The sequence below is a fragment of the Siphateles boraxobius genome, unplaced genomic scaffold (genome assembly GCF_051911475.1).
Source record: "Siphateles boraxobius isolate OS27281-9 unplaced genomic scaffold, OSU_SipBor_1 25, whole genome shotgun sequence".
Taxonomy (NCBI): domain Eukaryota; kingdom Metazoa; phylum Chordata; class Actinopteri; order Cypriniformes; family Leuciscidae; genus Siphateles; species Siphateles boraxobius.
The window spans coordinates 26,606,734-26,622,241 of NW_027508866.1; the positions used below are offsets into that span (position 1 = coordinate 26,606,734).

The following is a 15,508-nucleotide window of genomic DNA, read 5'->3' on the forward strand; positions in this document are numbered from 1 at the left end:
ATCAGGTCCTTAAACCTGTCTCCCGAAATTACACACATAGGCCTCATATCCCTGCAATTAAACCTTGCCATCTTATCAGTGATGGCATCTGCACGTGCATTTCCACGTGCATCTGGCAAGGAGCCGACCGGCTGTGCAGGACAGTATGCAGTCATACGATGTTGGACGCCTGGCGATTGCTCTGGCCATCTGCTGTGTCTCTGACTCTACTACCTCATTTGGATGTTAACTCGACAGGTGAGCGCGAAGATTGGATGTGTGAGGATGCATAAGTAAACTGTTTTTCGGCAAACTACCTCATCTTTAATGGTTACTTTACCATCTACGGTGTAGAACCCAAAATATTTCCAGACACTACTTTTCAGATGAGTTGTGGCCGTAATTATCCGCTCAGGCTGGCATGCGTTATCTTCCATTTTCAAAACAGGGTGGCTATTGGCTATTATTCGCTTGATTTGGTCATGGGCCTACGCTACAATACGTTTAAAGCGTCCGCAACTGGATGAGATGGCAAACAAAAAAATAAAAAACAAACAGTCTAATCATAGACTGTAAAAAAAGCTTCAAATGGCACTTTAAAAACCGGACAGTTTATTTATAGTTCGATTACGGATATTTTACGTCATGTTCGAATGCATATTCAAATATAGAATAAAAAGTGACAGCCCTAATAGTTACATGTGACTTTATTCCCACTGTGATACTAGTCCGTATGCAATCGGATTATTTGGGTCTATGTAAACAGTACACAGCAAGTTTCTTGTCCCATTTGATTTCCATAGTATTTTTTACATACTATGGACAGGACAGGACCAGAAACTGTTCGGTTACCCATATTCTTCAAAATATCCTCTTTTGTGTTCAACAGAACGAAGAAACTCATAAAGGTTTGGAGCAACTTGAGGGTGAGTAAATGATGACAGAATTTAAATTTTTGGGTGAAATATCCCTTTAAAGAAGAAATCCTTTGAAGTGCATCTTAAATGTTATGAAAATGCAACAATAAAGTTGTAAAGTTCATAAAATATATTACCTTAAATCTTCTGATAAAAATGAGCAGTCGTGTCTTTCCTGGCTGTATATGACCGTCCCACCAAACTCCAGATAAGGAAGATAATCCTCCAGAACATTCTTTTTATAGCTTCCTGATGTCTGCTGAAAAACACAATGAGCCCATTCAGACCAAATCTGAAGCATATTTACTGTAAGCGCATAACAACCAGGTCCATGTCCATGTTCACGGCAGCGCTTTCACTGAGACACATGATCCTTCTACAGTCAGATGGAAAAATATAAAAATATGGAGGGCTGCCAGGTGCTTTTCATACAGGTGTGTGATCTCTATATTTACCCTGTTTGTTTTCCAGCTTAGACAATAAAGTTATCGTCTCTCTACTTGAAACTGGTTAATCACACAGCTATTCTCTTTAAAACAACATTTAGAAATATAAATAACAAGAACGTTGATTTGAAGATTTGTGCATTGACTGATACAGAATCAGAAATATGTCGGTTCTGATGGCAAAGGTGGCATCATGCAAATATCATATTCATAGTACAGCGTGCTTCAGTGCCATGAAACTCACTTTATCTAAATGATGAATGCATCATAACATGCAAAACATACTGATCATGATATAGACTAGCTGTGTCGAACATTATAAAAGCTTTTGAAGAGACTTACACTACATAAACCTCAATAAATGTGAAGCAAAAGAACGCATGTTTTATCTGAGCATTTATACCATGATGTGTATTTAACAGTAGACCAATATTATATTACTATAGATATAATCGTATATTTCTTGGACTCGGCAAATGTCTATTGTCCATTTATGTATAAACTTATTGTTTGTTCTTTACTGTTATTGTGAAGCCTCCTTGAGCTTGGGAAAGATGCTATATAAATTAAATATATTATTAATATTAGTATATAGAGTATACAATGATGTAGATAAGTAGACCAGTATTGTGGACCAGAACATAAGTAGACCAGTATTAAACCAGTATTTCTTGACTGTTGACCTGCAAACAGTGCTTTGGTTTTATTTGAATAGGAGCATGATAGTGCTGCAGGTGTCTCAGTAAATAATGCAAATAAGTGGCTTTTTCTTTCTCAACCAATGGAAAACACACACATTAGTGAAAGCACAGGTACATTGGTAGCATTTCTTCAAAAACACAACACACCAAAGAAGAGGACAGGTGTATGGACGAAGAAAAAGCGCAAACAGGTCAGTGTAGTGCGGTGTGTGTTAGTATTGTTGAGTTTTCTAACCTGTTCTTCTTGAGGTTTGTTGTTCATCCATTCAGGCAGAGTCCTGTCACCCATTACAGCTTCATTTCATACGTCTTTAACAAGAAAACACCACAAAGCTAGTTCGGCACATAATAACAGTAACGTTAATGCTAACGTTAGTATGACAGTTTCCGAGTTTGACATAAAGTTACAGTGTGACAATAATGCCACACAAAGCACGCGTTTATTGTTCACAGCGCTGCATGTCCCGCTGCATTTCATTCAGCGCTTTATATTCCTCTAAAAGCTTTTGAAAACTCGCAGCCTGTCTATTTGTGTTCAATATTAATTTATATTTACCCGCAACATCTGCAGTTACTTCAGCCAAACTCTCCCGCGCTGTGTGTGTGTGTGTGTGTGTGTGTAGAGCAGCGCCACCCGTGGGACTGGAGTAAAATCCCGCGTCACTGTCAGTAGTTATGTGTAAAATATCAATGAAGTAACAACACTGTAAAACGTGATCATTTGATTAAACTCAAAGAAACCCGTTGCATTAAAATTGTTAAGTAAGTAAATAAACTTCATGCTTAATCGAAAAAATTAAGTAATGTTGAATTGTCCCAAAACCCAATTTTAAGCAATGGGTTTACTAAAAAAAAGTTAGTTATAGTTAAGTTCTTCACTAGCATGGTTCATTATACTGTAGTTGTTTAGTTGCAATGCTTAACACTTAATATAGGCTAATGACAAATTAATAGAGCATCATAATTCTCAATAAGAAGATACATTTGGAAATGCATAAGTGTCACAGTCTTAAACTCACTGAAAATCTCTGTTGTGTTTATGCGTTTTAAAAGCTTTTGTGCTCCTGACAAACACTCCCTGTCTATAGGCTATCGGATATGTGAAAACTTAAACATATAGCGTGTTGACTCAAATTCAATATTGGACATAAGAGAAAACTCTCTCTTTTTTGTCTGTATCATGTTTTACTGTGTGAAAAAAAGTATTTAAAATAATATAATGATCAAAATGATCAAAAAGACTTACCGTATTCCCCCGGTTTCACAGACGAGGCTTAAGCTAGCCCAGACTAAAATGCATGTTTGAGCTGTCTGAACTGAAGACAACTTGCACTGAGATATCTTAAAATATGTCACTGCCATTGTTTGTCTCAAGATGCACATCAGTAATGTTTTTTTTTTCTAAAGCACGTTTATAAAAGCAACTTAAATGTCCTAAATGAACTAAGGCCTAATCCTGGCTTAATCTAAACCCTGTCTGTGAAACCAGGGCATTGGGAACGTACTGTGCATGTTTTGTTTAAGGCAATAAAAAGCATTAGGGTTTTATATTTGGCGCCAGGAAGGTTGCCTAATTCATAAAAGTCAGATAAGCCTACTGATTACAGATCTATTTTCCACTCATGATTTATTAGTGTGTTACTTTATAAGCTCATTACAATTGTTAAATATTATTTAGGCGTATTATTATCTTTCTATTATATTGCACCTCAAATGCATGTTCCGAACATATAAGTCGTCAAAATTCCAGGTTTACAAAGTATAAAGTAATAAGATGATGTGAAAGCTCTTTATTACACTAATTCAGATATTCCGTGAACTCTCTCAAAATACTTTAATACAACGATTGTGAATGTTTCTCATGTTTGAAGTAAAACAACTGAATAATGCACAGGGTTAAACCTGGGAACAGAGCTGGATCAGATATCATTTGCTATTTGTATGGATATACAGTCACAGCAGCATCAAAACAGCGATTTTTCTGAGTCACCTTTATTTAGTGCTGAGTGCAATGCATTACTAAGTAATTAATTACTGTAATTTAATAAATTTTCCTTTAAAAGGTAAAGTAAGGGATTATTCTTCTTCTGTAATTGAATTACAGTCACTAATGATGTAATTGCATTAAACACTGTACATATTGAACAATAGAGGATTTCACATCAAAATTTCACATCTAATGTTAAAATATATGTTTTTTTATCGTAACCTTCTGTCTTTAAAAACTTTGGTTGGTCTAAGAATTTTTTATTATTTGTTTGAAATAATTAAAAGAGCAGTTTAATGTCCACCCTTGCATTGTTGAACTGGTCGAAGTCGAGGTGTGGTTGTAAAGCACTTTGGGTGTATAGTACATAAAAGCACTATATAAATGCCCCATTTCATATAGTGCAATACTTTTTAATACAATATGCAATTTTGCAATACATAATTAATTCATACAATAATCTAATTACACTGTTGAAGTGTAGTGTGTTACACTAATACATATACATACAGATTGACTTCTTGAGATGTTATATCAGCCAGACAGTAGTCCATATTTGACCTGCTGAACATATGTCTGGCCCAAGAGTACTCGATCTTGAACTTTCTATACATACTCATAGACTCCTGATGCTTCCTATAGGGCATATAGAAGTCCATATCTGACCTATTGAACTTATTTCTGATCAAAGGGTCCTCAAAAGATTTTTAAAAAATATAAACTTATAGACTCCTTCTGATGTTAAATCAGCTATTAATTAGTTTACTTTTTTAGAGTATTGTCTAGCACTGATAACCAGAGGTGGAAAAAGTAATAAAATATTCTACTCAAGTAAAAGTACTACTACTTCAATGAAATTTTACTTAAGTACAAGTAAAATTACCGGTCTAAAAATCTACTCAAGTAAAAGTAAAAGGTAGCTCATTTAAAATTTACTCAAGTAAAAGTTACTGAGTTACTTTTTTAACAGCGGGGTGGGGTGGGGGTCTCTACCGGGTAGGGTTGTAATGGTATGAGATTTTCACAATATGATAACGTCTCAGAAAATATCACGGTTTACAGTATTAATCAATTATTAAATAAATAAACGGTATTATTAAATTATGGTTATTATTATCATCATCAGTTAAAATGACAATTAAATTAAAGAAAACAGTTTTTTTGGGGGGTTGAACGAATGCTTTTATTATAACAAACTTGAAACCATTTGTTTGTTTTGTTTATTAAAATTTCAATAAAACAAATCAATTAAATTCAATAATTGATAATGAATTAGATTAACAACTTATTTTTAGCAGGTTGTACCTAGAGCATGGCGCCGAGCAGGTGGAGTCTTTATACCTAAAGAAAAAGATGCTACAAGCATCAGTCAGTTTCGTCCTATTTCACTATTAAACGTCGAGGTAAGATTTTCTTCGGCATTATTGCTCAGAGATTGTCAACCTACCTATTAAAGAATGGCTTCATTGACACTTCAGTTCAAAAAGCGGGCATTCCAGGGTTCTCAGGATGCTTAGAACACATCAATGTTATCCGGCAACGAATTCAATCAGCTAAAAAGGAGAGGAAGGAGCTCCATGTGACATTCCTGGATTTGGCTAATGCATATGGTTCAGTGCCACATGAGCTTCTTTGGGCAGCATTTGATTTTTTCAGGGTACCGATGTCGATAACAAATTTAGTGAAAGCCTATTTTGGAGACTTGCAATTTAGTTTCTCAACTCCAGAATTCAGTACTACATGGCAATGCTTAGAGGTTGGAATAATGCCAGGATGCACAATTTCTTCACTGGCTTTTACCATGGCAATGGAAGTAATCATTAGGGCATCAAAATGGGTAGTAGGAGGAGAGCGCTTGGCTTCTGGGATGCAACTACCACCAATCAGAGCATACATGGATGACATGAAAACCATGACTACAACAGTAGCCTGCACTAATCGGTTATTGGGTAAGTTAACCGATAACATTGAATGGGCACGAATGCAGTTTAAGCCCTCTAAATCAAGGAGCATCACGATAATTAAAGGCAAGGTGATAGATAAAACATTCTTCATTAATGGTGAGGCAATACCAACAGTTTCTGAGAAGCCAGTGAAGAGTCTTGGGAGATGGTACGATGGGGATCTAAAGGACACAGTACGAGTGGGAGAAGTTAGACGACAAGCAGTGGAAGGGTTGAAGAGCATAAACAGCTGCGCTCTACCAGGGAAACTAAAACTCTGGTGCTTTCAGTTTGGTCTACTGCCGAGGTTTCTGTGGCCACTGACTGTGTACGAGGTTTCTTTGACAACAGTGGATAAGCTGGAAGCGTTAATAAGTTCATATATCAGGAAATGGTTGGGAGTTCCACGCTGCCTCAGCAGAGTGGGACTTTATAGTAAAGGAATATTGCAGCTGCCAGTCTCTGATTTAACCGAGGAGTTTAAGTGCGCCAAGGTCAGACAGGAAATGACCTTAGTAGAGTCACGCGACAAATGTGTTAGGGAGGCAGCACCTGTGTTAAAAACGGGTAGAAAGTGGTCAGCAAAGAAATCTGTGGAAGAGGCAAAGGCTGCCCTTCAAATTGGTGATATCGTGGGGCAGGTACAGCATGGAAGAGGGGGTTTTGGGTTCAGTTTAGCTCCTCCTAAATGGCACAAGGCAGCCCCAGCTCAAAGGAGGAAGCTCGTAGTCAACGAGGTGCGAAAGCAGGAGGAGAGGATGAGGTGTATAAAGGCCATTTCCCAGGCCAAGCAGGGAGAGTGGATGAGATGGGAGACTGTGGAACTACGCAAGATGGGCTGGCAAGATTTTGTTCAATGGAAGAGAGTAGGATCAGTTTCCTTATTAGGTCCACATATGATGTTCTCCCATCACCACAGAACCTAAACCTCTGGGTAGGAGAGGATCCCTTTTGTCCTTTGTGTTCATCACCTGCCACATTAAGGCACATTTTGACAGGATGTAAGGTGGCTCTTAGCCAAGGTCGGTTTACTTGGCGTCATGACCAAGTACACCGATGTTTGGCTTTAGCATTGGAAGACAAGCGTAACATGACCAATAAGTTGCCACCTGTTCTAGCAAAACATTACACACAGAAGACAATATTCCTCCGCCCAGGCGAGCAACCACCAAGAAAAGGTATTAAAACCCATTCTCGCTCAGGACAACTGGAAGCTGCTAGGGACTGGAAAATGCTGGCTGATCTTGATCAACGGCTTATTTTTCCACCTGAGATTGCCATCACTAACCTCGACCAGATATTGTTTTGTGGTCTGGATCAGCACGCATTGTTCAACTGATAGAGTTAGCAGTGCCATGGGAGGATGCTGTAGATGAGGCATATGAGAGGAAGAAACTGCGGTATGCTCAGCTGGCCACTGAAGCAGAACAGCGAGGATGGAGAGTCCGGGTTTATCCAGTGGAAGTGGGTTGTCGAGGATTTGTGGCACACTCCACAACCTGGTTCCTCAGAGACGTCGGATTCAGTGGCCAAGAGTTGCGTCGCACAGTAAAGAACTTATCTGAAACAGCAGAGAGGAGCAGCAACTGGCTGTGGTTGAGACGGAAAGAGTCTGGCTGGCTGTGGACAGGCCGCCATGCTACGGTTTTGAAAAATTGGTGTTTGGACAGATATTGTGTTTTGCCGTAGTATGCCATACGGAACCGTTGCCACTGACCGCTTTAATGTCCGCAGTGGGGCTCAACAGCCTTAGTCAAACGGGTTGGCGCGTATGGTCGGGTTGTGGAGAGGTTGTGAGAGATTGTGGTTAGGTCACATGTGAACTACGAGGAAGGAGCAACCTCAGCAGCAGGAGGGATGTAAAGGTCAGTAAGCTGGGCTGAGTTGAGTGAGGTTGACGGAGGGGGGTGACTCCGGGACGTCAGAGTCACTGTCGAGCCCTCTTGAGATGTCGTGGGCTAGTCGACGAAACACTGAGGACGGAAGGTGCCCACTTGAAGACCCTAGAGATATCCCCTACTCTGCTCAATCCAGAAGGTTGTCATGAGGGGACCGCACTGTGGTTGCAGCCGTTGTGTGTGAAAATACACTGCAGCTATTAACACCAGACAGAAGGAGATTCACATCACCATTTGGAAAGAAGCGTAAATGGATGGAGAAGCATAGGTTACTGTAAAGCTACATCTTAGTTGGTGCTTATCTTGGCGAAAGCCGAGTACAAATCAGCATGAAGTTTTAACATCTAGTCTTGTGTAATAGAAATCATAACATTAATAATTTATTAAAATGTTTAAGGATAATATAGTCCTATGAAATGTATTTTATTCAGAAAATTAATGTTTCTTTTTATGATTTAATCCAAATATATTATCAAAAACGGTGGTAATCAAATGAAAATTTAAACGTGTCTTTTATTTTTTGGGGAAGAGCTGCAAAACAGATTTACTAAATTAAACAATGGACAAAAAATATATTCCTTAAATAATGTTTAAATAAATTGTATTATTATTGTTGTTGCTGTTATTATTATTATTTTGAGGAATATGTTCTATTGTATGCCTACAATAGTAATACCTTTCTGTCATAATTTCTCCTAGTTAAACCAAACTTTCATTTTGGCGGGTTTTAGTGAAGACCTGTTTCAAAATGTATTTGACAATGGTTTTTCTCAAATAAAATGGTGAAAATGCTCAATAGGCGTTCTCTCAGAGCAGATCTGGAAATGTTCATGTATTCATGTCCTCAAATTGTTTGTGAGACGCTGAAAACAGCATGTACTTGAGTAGCCTATTTAGTAACTTAGACCAAGCGGAGCAGCTCATTCACACCGATTGATTCACACAGAAACGCAGAACAAGCAGGTTATATATTTGCATAGCAGTATTTTTGCACTTAAATATTCACGATGTCGCGATTGGAATTATTGCACAGTTCTACTTTCCATGTATTCATCCCTCCATAATTTTAGGTGTTTTAGCCTATACGTGACATCTGCGTTATGTAAAGTCCATTTTCATGACTGGAATCCAGGATTCCCTCTGCATCACGTAAATCATTCGCCTTAAGTTATAATCGGGCATACCCTTATCTGCAGGGTGATGGTGTCCTATGTATCCTCCTTTTGCAGCCACTTTGTGTCCACATTTTTGCAAATTGGATATCTATCCGCGAGGACAACCACACTTTTTTTTACATCCAAAGTATTTCCATACTGGCCATAATTCGCTTCATAAGAATTCAAGGGGGCTTCGCTTTCAGCTTCAGCTGGGTCTGCGTCACCTTTTTTGCGCGTTTGTTCTCCCGCCCTTCAATCAATGCAGTAGTTTCCGAACTGTGATTTCTTTTCTCCCTTTTCTTATTTTTTACTCAGTAACGGATATGATTTTTAAATGTAGCGAAGTACAATACTTCAAACAAAACATACTTAAGTAAAAGTAAAATTACAGATTTTAAAAACTACTTAAAAAAGTAGAAGTAGGCCTACACAAAAAAACAACTCAATTACGTAACGCGAGTAAATGTAATTCGTTACTTTCCACCTCTGCTGATAACATAGCGCTTTATACAATACAGGGCTTACTTACAATACGTAAGCCTAAGATCGTAGAGACCATTGGTGGCGATTGTTCTATGATCAACTTAGGCTTGCACTTCTTTTAGGAAATGCAGCCCAGATAATTTCAGAACTTCACAGGGATAAACAGGAAAATAATGATCAATGATGCAAACAGAGTTCAGTTTTGCTGTAAAGCAGCTCTAAAAAGACAATAGAGTCATTGTTCAGTTCAGTGTTGATTCAGTTCAGTTCAATAAATGTAAAGATCAATTATGAAATGAGTTCAATTCATCAATAAAGCAGCTCTGCAGAAAACAGTGATGTCAATGTCCAGCTCAGTTCACGGTGGCAAATACCTAAACTACATCAGTGGCAGAATGGAGAAACCAGGCTCAGTCGGGACACCAGTTCTTGTGATGGGTGTCTGAGGCTGGGATTGAACTCTGGTCTTCAAGTCAACTGAGCTGCTTCTTTACCACTGAGCTATTGTGGATGATTAACAGCAGATGGACCCAGGGGCATAAGAATAACTTGAAACACTTAGATGATTGAACAGAAGCTGTCTTTACTGAAGAGTCCAAAAGTACAACATAGTTTAAAAGTACAACAAAAAAGAAAGCCGAGCTTCCAGAGAATAAATCAAATAAACAAAAGGCAAGGCAAATCCAAAAATACAACAAACTTAGCTTTCTTGGCAAGGAAAATACACACATATTAGGCTCAAGACTGAACACAACTGTAAGAAAGAGGCATGCTTAACCTGTTCCACTCTGATCGCCCGTGGGCGGGCAAAAGAGCTACGTCATTATATTTAAACTTTTTTTTTTAATGTTTCTGGAGATACTATCACCCCATATATAGTATCATTTTAAATCTTAAAATCTCATCTTTACACAGAATATAATTGTATGTGTGTATATGGAACACAAATAATTAATATAAAGCTTTAAAAAACAATCGTCACAAAATCGCTCCTCCCCCAAAATGGTGATGCAGAAATGTAAATATGAATATGTATTTTTTACGTATTTCACAAAACAGGAAAATCATACATCAAAAGAAAGCTCTCATTCTAAGAAATGTGACTGTGTAGTTTGTTTTATTGTTTTAACATCATAGTTCACATTATCTCCAAAAGAATCGGGCAGTAAAATATGATTTCAGTGAAAAAAACAAAGACAAACGTCTCATTTCTACTTCGATTACAGGTGCTCTAAGCTAAAATCAGCCACAAACTCTATATCATCTTTTACCTTAGGATTGTTTCTTTCAAATGAGCCCATTTGTACTTTTCTGTGAGCTCCTCTTGGTAAATAATCCACTGTTATGTCGCGGATGTCGAGAACACAAAAACCACTCGACCGGAGAAACACGCGATCTACACATCATCATCAAAACGTGCAAGCGTCCTCTAATCATGACGATGATATACATATCAGGCACATGTTGAAAGCTGAGGTTGACAGCTTTCCAATCACATGTCAATCATGTATCTAGTCCAGTCACATGCTGAATCAGCCAACGAATCAGTGGAGTAGGTGGGCGGGATCACGACATTTTATGAATGTATGTTGTATCACGACGTTGTTGATGATAGGCGAGTAGACAGTAACAAGTGAATGACAAGTGACGAAGACGACTGACAGGAAATTTGTGAATATTTTTGTATTTTTCGAGCGTTTTGATTAAAAAAAATTTTTGCATTTGAGTATTAGAAAATTCCAAAGGACACGTATACACTAAAAATGACACTTTGCCTCCCTTCGGTTATATTTGAATAACTCTTGCTCAGAATGTGATAGAGAAAAAATCTTTTTTTCTGGTGGATACTGCCACCTAGTGGAGTCAAACAATATAATCAGCAGGTCCCCAGAGCAAACAGTACCTGAATCACAGATTTTCAAAGACAGGATTCTAAAAAAAATAAAAAATAAAAGGCCTATTTTTTTATGTTTATCGTAATATTTTAAAAGCATACCATGCTATTTTCTAAGTTTTGCAATCTGATTTAGTAAATTTGAAGGGTTTTCTGTACAATGACACTAGCTTTTTAAATTTCCTACACTGTTTGTGTCTAGGGTGAATATTTAAACTTGGGTGTGTTAAATTCAGGCGGCATTCCAAAATATGCCTTAGAGTGGAAGAGGTTAAATAGGCCAATACAAACAAGCTATTAAACCCCATAGGTGGGATAAATCAAACACTAATGAAAAATGTTCTGGAAAAGTCAGAATGGGTGCGGAAGTGAAGAGCTGCTTGAGTTGGTCAAATGCCTGATCAGCCCTTTCGGTCCATTTAAATGGGCTTGATGTCTTCTTGGTAAGAGCGGTCAAGGGTTCTGCAATAGCACTTTAGTTCCTAATGAACCTTCTATAAAAATTGGCAAATCCTAGAAAACGTTGGACCACTTTGACGGAGCCTGGTTGGGGCCAGTTCAGAACACCCTGAATCTTGCCAGGATCTATCTGGACATTGGCACTAGAGACAATGAAACCAAGAAAAGAGATAGTGGGGACATGAAATTCACTCTTCTCTAGTTTGACAAATAGTCCATTCCTCAGCGGTTGAGATAGGACGAGACGGACATGTTGGACATGATCTTGATAACAATGAGAGAAGATGAGAATGTCATCAAGATAAACAAATACAAGTTTGTTTAGCATATCACGTACCAGATCATTAATAAGTGCCTGAAAAACGGCTGGAGCATTAACTAGTAGTAGTAAAATCTTTATTTTGTCCCTTTGCAGGGCAATTGAAGACTAGCCCAAAGGGTATTACTTGATACTCATAGTGGCCATTTGGAGTGTTAAAAGCTGTCTTCCACTCATCTCCTTCTCGTATCCTAACAAGGTGGTAGGCATTTCTAAGGTCTAGCTTTGTGAAAATGGTCGCCCATTGTAAGAGTTCGAAGGCTGTGGTAGTTGGTAACGATTCTTTACCGTGATGCGATTAAGACCCCGGTAATCAATGCAAGGCCAAAGACCGCCATCAATGCAAGGCCAAAGACCGCCATCCTTCTTCCACACGAAAAAGAAACCAGCCCCTGTCGGCGAGGTAGATGGACGAATGAATCCGCTGTTAAGAGCATCATTGATATATTCCTCCATGGCAGCTCTTTCTGGGGCAGAGAGGGAAAAAAGTCTCCCTTGAGGAGGGCAGGTTCCCGAGAGCAGATCTATTGCACAGTCATAAGGCCTATGGGCTGGCAGAGAGGCTGCGCGGGTCTTGCTGAAGACTTCACAGAGGTCTGCATATTCCGAGGGGACTCAAGATATGCACCGGGACTCTGGAGGGCACAGGTTTAAGCTTGGGAATAGTTAGTACCTCTGTGGATTGGACTGGTGGCTTGAGAGGAATGGGTGGCAGCTTGGAGGAGGTTGGTCGTGTATTAGTGGGTGTCTTCAGCAACTCGGAAAAATAACAAAGAGAGAGACCTGAAATACCACAGTTACTGTCCCAAGCAGTTACTGCCCTAGCGGTCCTATCTATATGTGGATTGTGAAGGAATAACCATGGGAAGCCAAGAATTAAAGGAAACTCTGGTGAATGGATCAAGAAAAACTGTCTCTTCTCATTAAGACAACCAATTTGGAGATGAAGGGTAGTGCACTGGCTTACTTGACCAGATCCCAGGGGTCTCCCATCCAATGCGGTTATGCTCGGGGGTTCTTGAAGAGAGATGGACTGAATTCTCAGGTGTCTGGCCAAAGTAAAATCCATAAAATTTCCACCAGCCCCTGAATCAAGAAAGACCAGAAGCTTGTGATGCTGGTTACCCCAATGCAGTGAAATCTCGAGTGAAACCCCATAAGCTGCTGGTTGGGGAAAAGTGATTACTCTCGTCCCAGCCCTCCTCTTCTTGGACGAGAGTTGTCATTTCCCGTCAACTCGGGACAGTTGGACCTGAAGTGGTCTGGCTTTCCACAGTACAAGCAGCATTTCTCCCTCATGCTTCGTTCCCTCTCTGCTTGCAACAGTCTGGCCCTTCCCAACTGCATGGGTTCCTCGAAATTCATGGGAAGTGGAGGGGATTCAATTGCACTGCTAGAAACTTTGGGCTCAGGCAGCGTGACCTCCCCACGGCGTTCCCATCTGCGCTCTCGAGTGCGGTTGTCCACCCTGATACAGTTCTCCTGGCCAAATTAACAAACATGGTGTGATTATGATTCAGGCTGCATCACAAGTTAGAATAGTGGATTGGTATCATTCAGAAAATTTCCTCCAGTTCCTTCTGCTTGAAGATCAAGTCAAGTCACCTTTATTTATATAGCGGTTTTTACAATACAGATTGTTTCAAAGCAGCTTTACAGAGATAACAGGAAAATAATGTTGTAATAATATTGTTAAATATAAATTAAATGTCCCCAACTAAGCAAACCAAAAGCCAATGGCGACAAAGGCGAAGAAAGGCAAAAAAGGCGACAGTGGCAAGGAACTAAAACTCCTTCAGTGCATCCCAATGCCATCCCAGTGCATCCCAATGTCAATCCCAATGCATTTTGTTCGTTATCTACATGTATATTAAAATCACCAACTATTAGGACTTTATCTGCAGTTAGTACTAACTATGATAGAAAGTCTTTGATAAAGTCTGTATGGTGCCCTGGTGGCCTGTATACAGTAGCCAGCACAAATCTCAATGTGATTTATCATTTACACTAGATATTGTTACATTAAGCACCAACACTTCAAAGTATTATATTTGAAACTAGAATTCTTAGTAATCCTGAAAATATTAGTATAAATTACAGCAACACCTCCTTTCATACGAGGTTCATGTTTATAACCGTAATCTTGGGGAGTGGACTCATTTAAAGTAATATAATTGTTTGGTTTTAGCCAGGTTTCTGTCAAACACAGCACATCTAGGTTATAGTCAGTAATCATATCATTAACAATAAGTGATTTTGAAGTAAGGGATAGAATATTCAGCAACCTGAGCTTTATCATTTGTTCATTTGTATTATATCTGTTTTTTATTTGTTGAACATAATAATAATAATAATAATAATAATAATAATAATAATAATAATAATAATAATAATAATAATAATAATAATAATAATAATAATCTTTATTTTATATAGTGCCTTTAAAAATTGCATCTCAAAGCACTTTACATAAAAATAATGAGGTTAAAAGACACACACAACAGTCCAGGCAGTAAACACTAAGCAAGCAATAAAAGAATAAAAAAGCCAATATAATAACAAACAAAATAATCACATGGATCACATAAAAGCCACCCTAAAAAAGTAAGTTTTACATCAATTCATCAATTGAATTTTTACCCTTAAATGGGTTTGGAAGTTTTTTTGTATGTCCTAATTTGGGGACCAGACACAGTCTCTATATGATGATATCTAGGTGAAATAGTCTCTATGTGATGGGATTTATCTGACCTCAAGGATGTGAGAAAGCTAGCAGACGGTCGGTTTAGCCAGTTTGTCTGCTTCCTGACCTGTGCCCCAGATTGTCATGTTTGAGCTCTAAGACTATGTGCCATATTATTAAAGAGAAGAGCAGCACCATCCCAGGAGGGATGAATACCATCTCTTTTCAACAGGTCAGGTCAAGTGCTGGCTAATGCTAATCGTACTCTAAAACCCGGTTCCACAGACAGGGCTTAGATTAAGCCAGGATTAGATCTTAGTTTTAAGTAGCTTTTATAAACATGCATCGTGAGACAAAACATATTATGATAATATATGTCAATATATGTCAATATGTTTATATATGTCAATTTTATCCAATTTTAGTCTGGAACTAGGCTTAAACCTCTGTTGAAACCCGGGGTAAGATTATAATTCATCAGTCAATCACATTAGTAATTTTTATAGAATGCAATTTACAAATGAATAAAAACATAAGCAATTTTATTGAAATATGTACTGATAACAAGGCCCACCTCCAGCTTTGAGATGTTAGGTGGGCCAAGTGAAATTCTCCCCTTACAATTTTTCCCCCCAACAACTT

The 15,508-nt window shown here is 38.5% G+C and overlaps 1 protein-coding gene across 18 annotated transcripts in view; it reads right to left on the reverse strand.

Moving 5' to 3' along the window:
* Positions 1 to 2,678, reverse strand: part of wrn (WRN RecQ like helicase) — a 38,878-nt gene extending 36,200 nt beyond the window's left edge. For 14 of the 18 annotated variants that reach the window (XR_013207151.1, XR_013207150.1, XM_077243402.1 and 11 more), the window contains exons 1-3: positions 2,600 to 2,678; positions 2,279 to 2,352; positions 1,034 to 1,155 (exon numbers count right to left, since the gene is read on the reverse strand). Coding sequence is in view for 16 of the 18 variants with exons in the window: in XM_077243402.1 (XP_077099517.1) it covers positions 1,034 to 1,155; positions 2,279 to 2,332 (176 nt within the window). In the remaining 2 variants the exon portion in view is untranslated. The other 4 variants (XM_077243400.1, XM_077243395.1, XM_077243393.1 and 1 more) reach the window with 2 other exon arrangements.
* Positions 2,679 to 15,508: the final 12,830 nt, after the last annotated feature.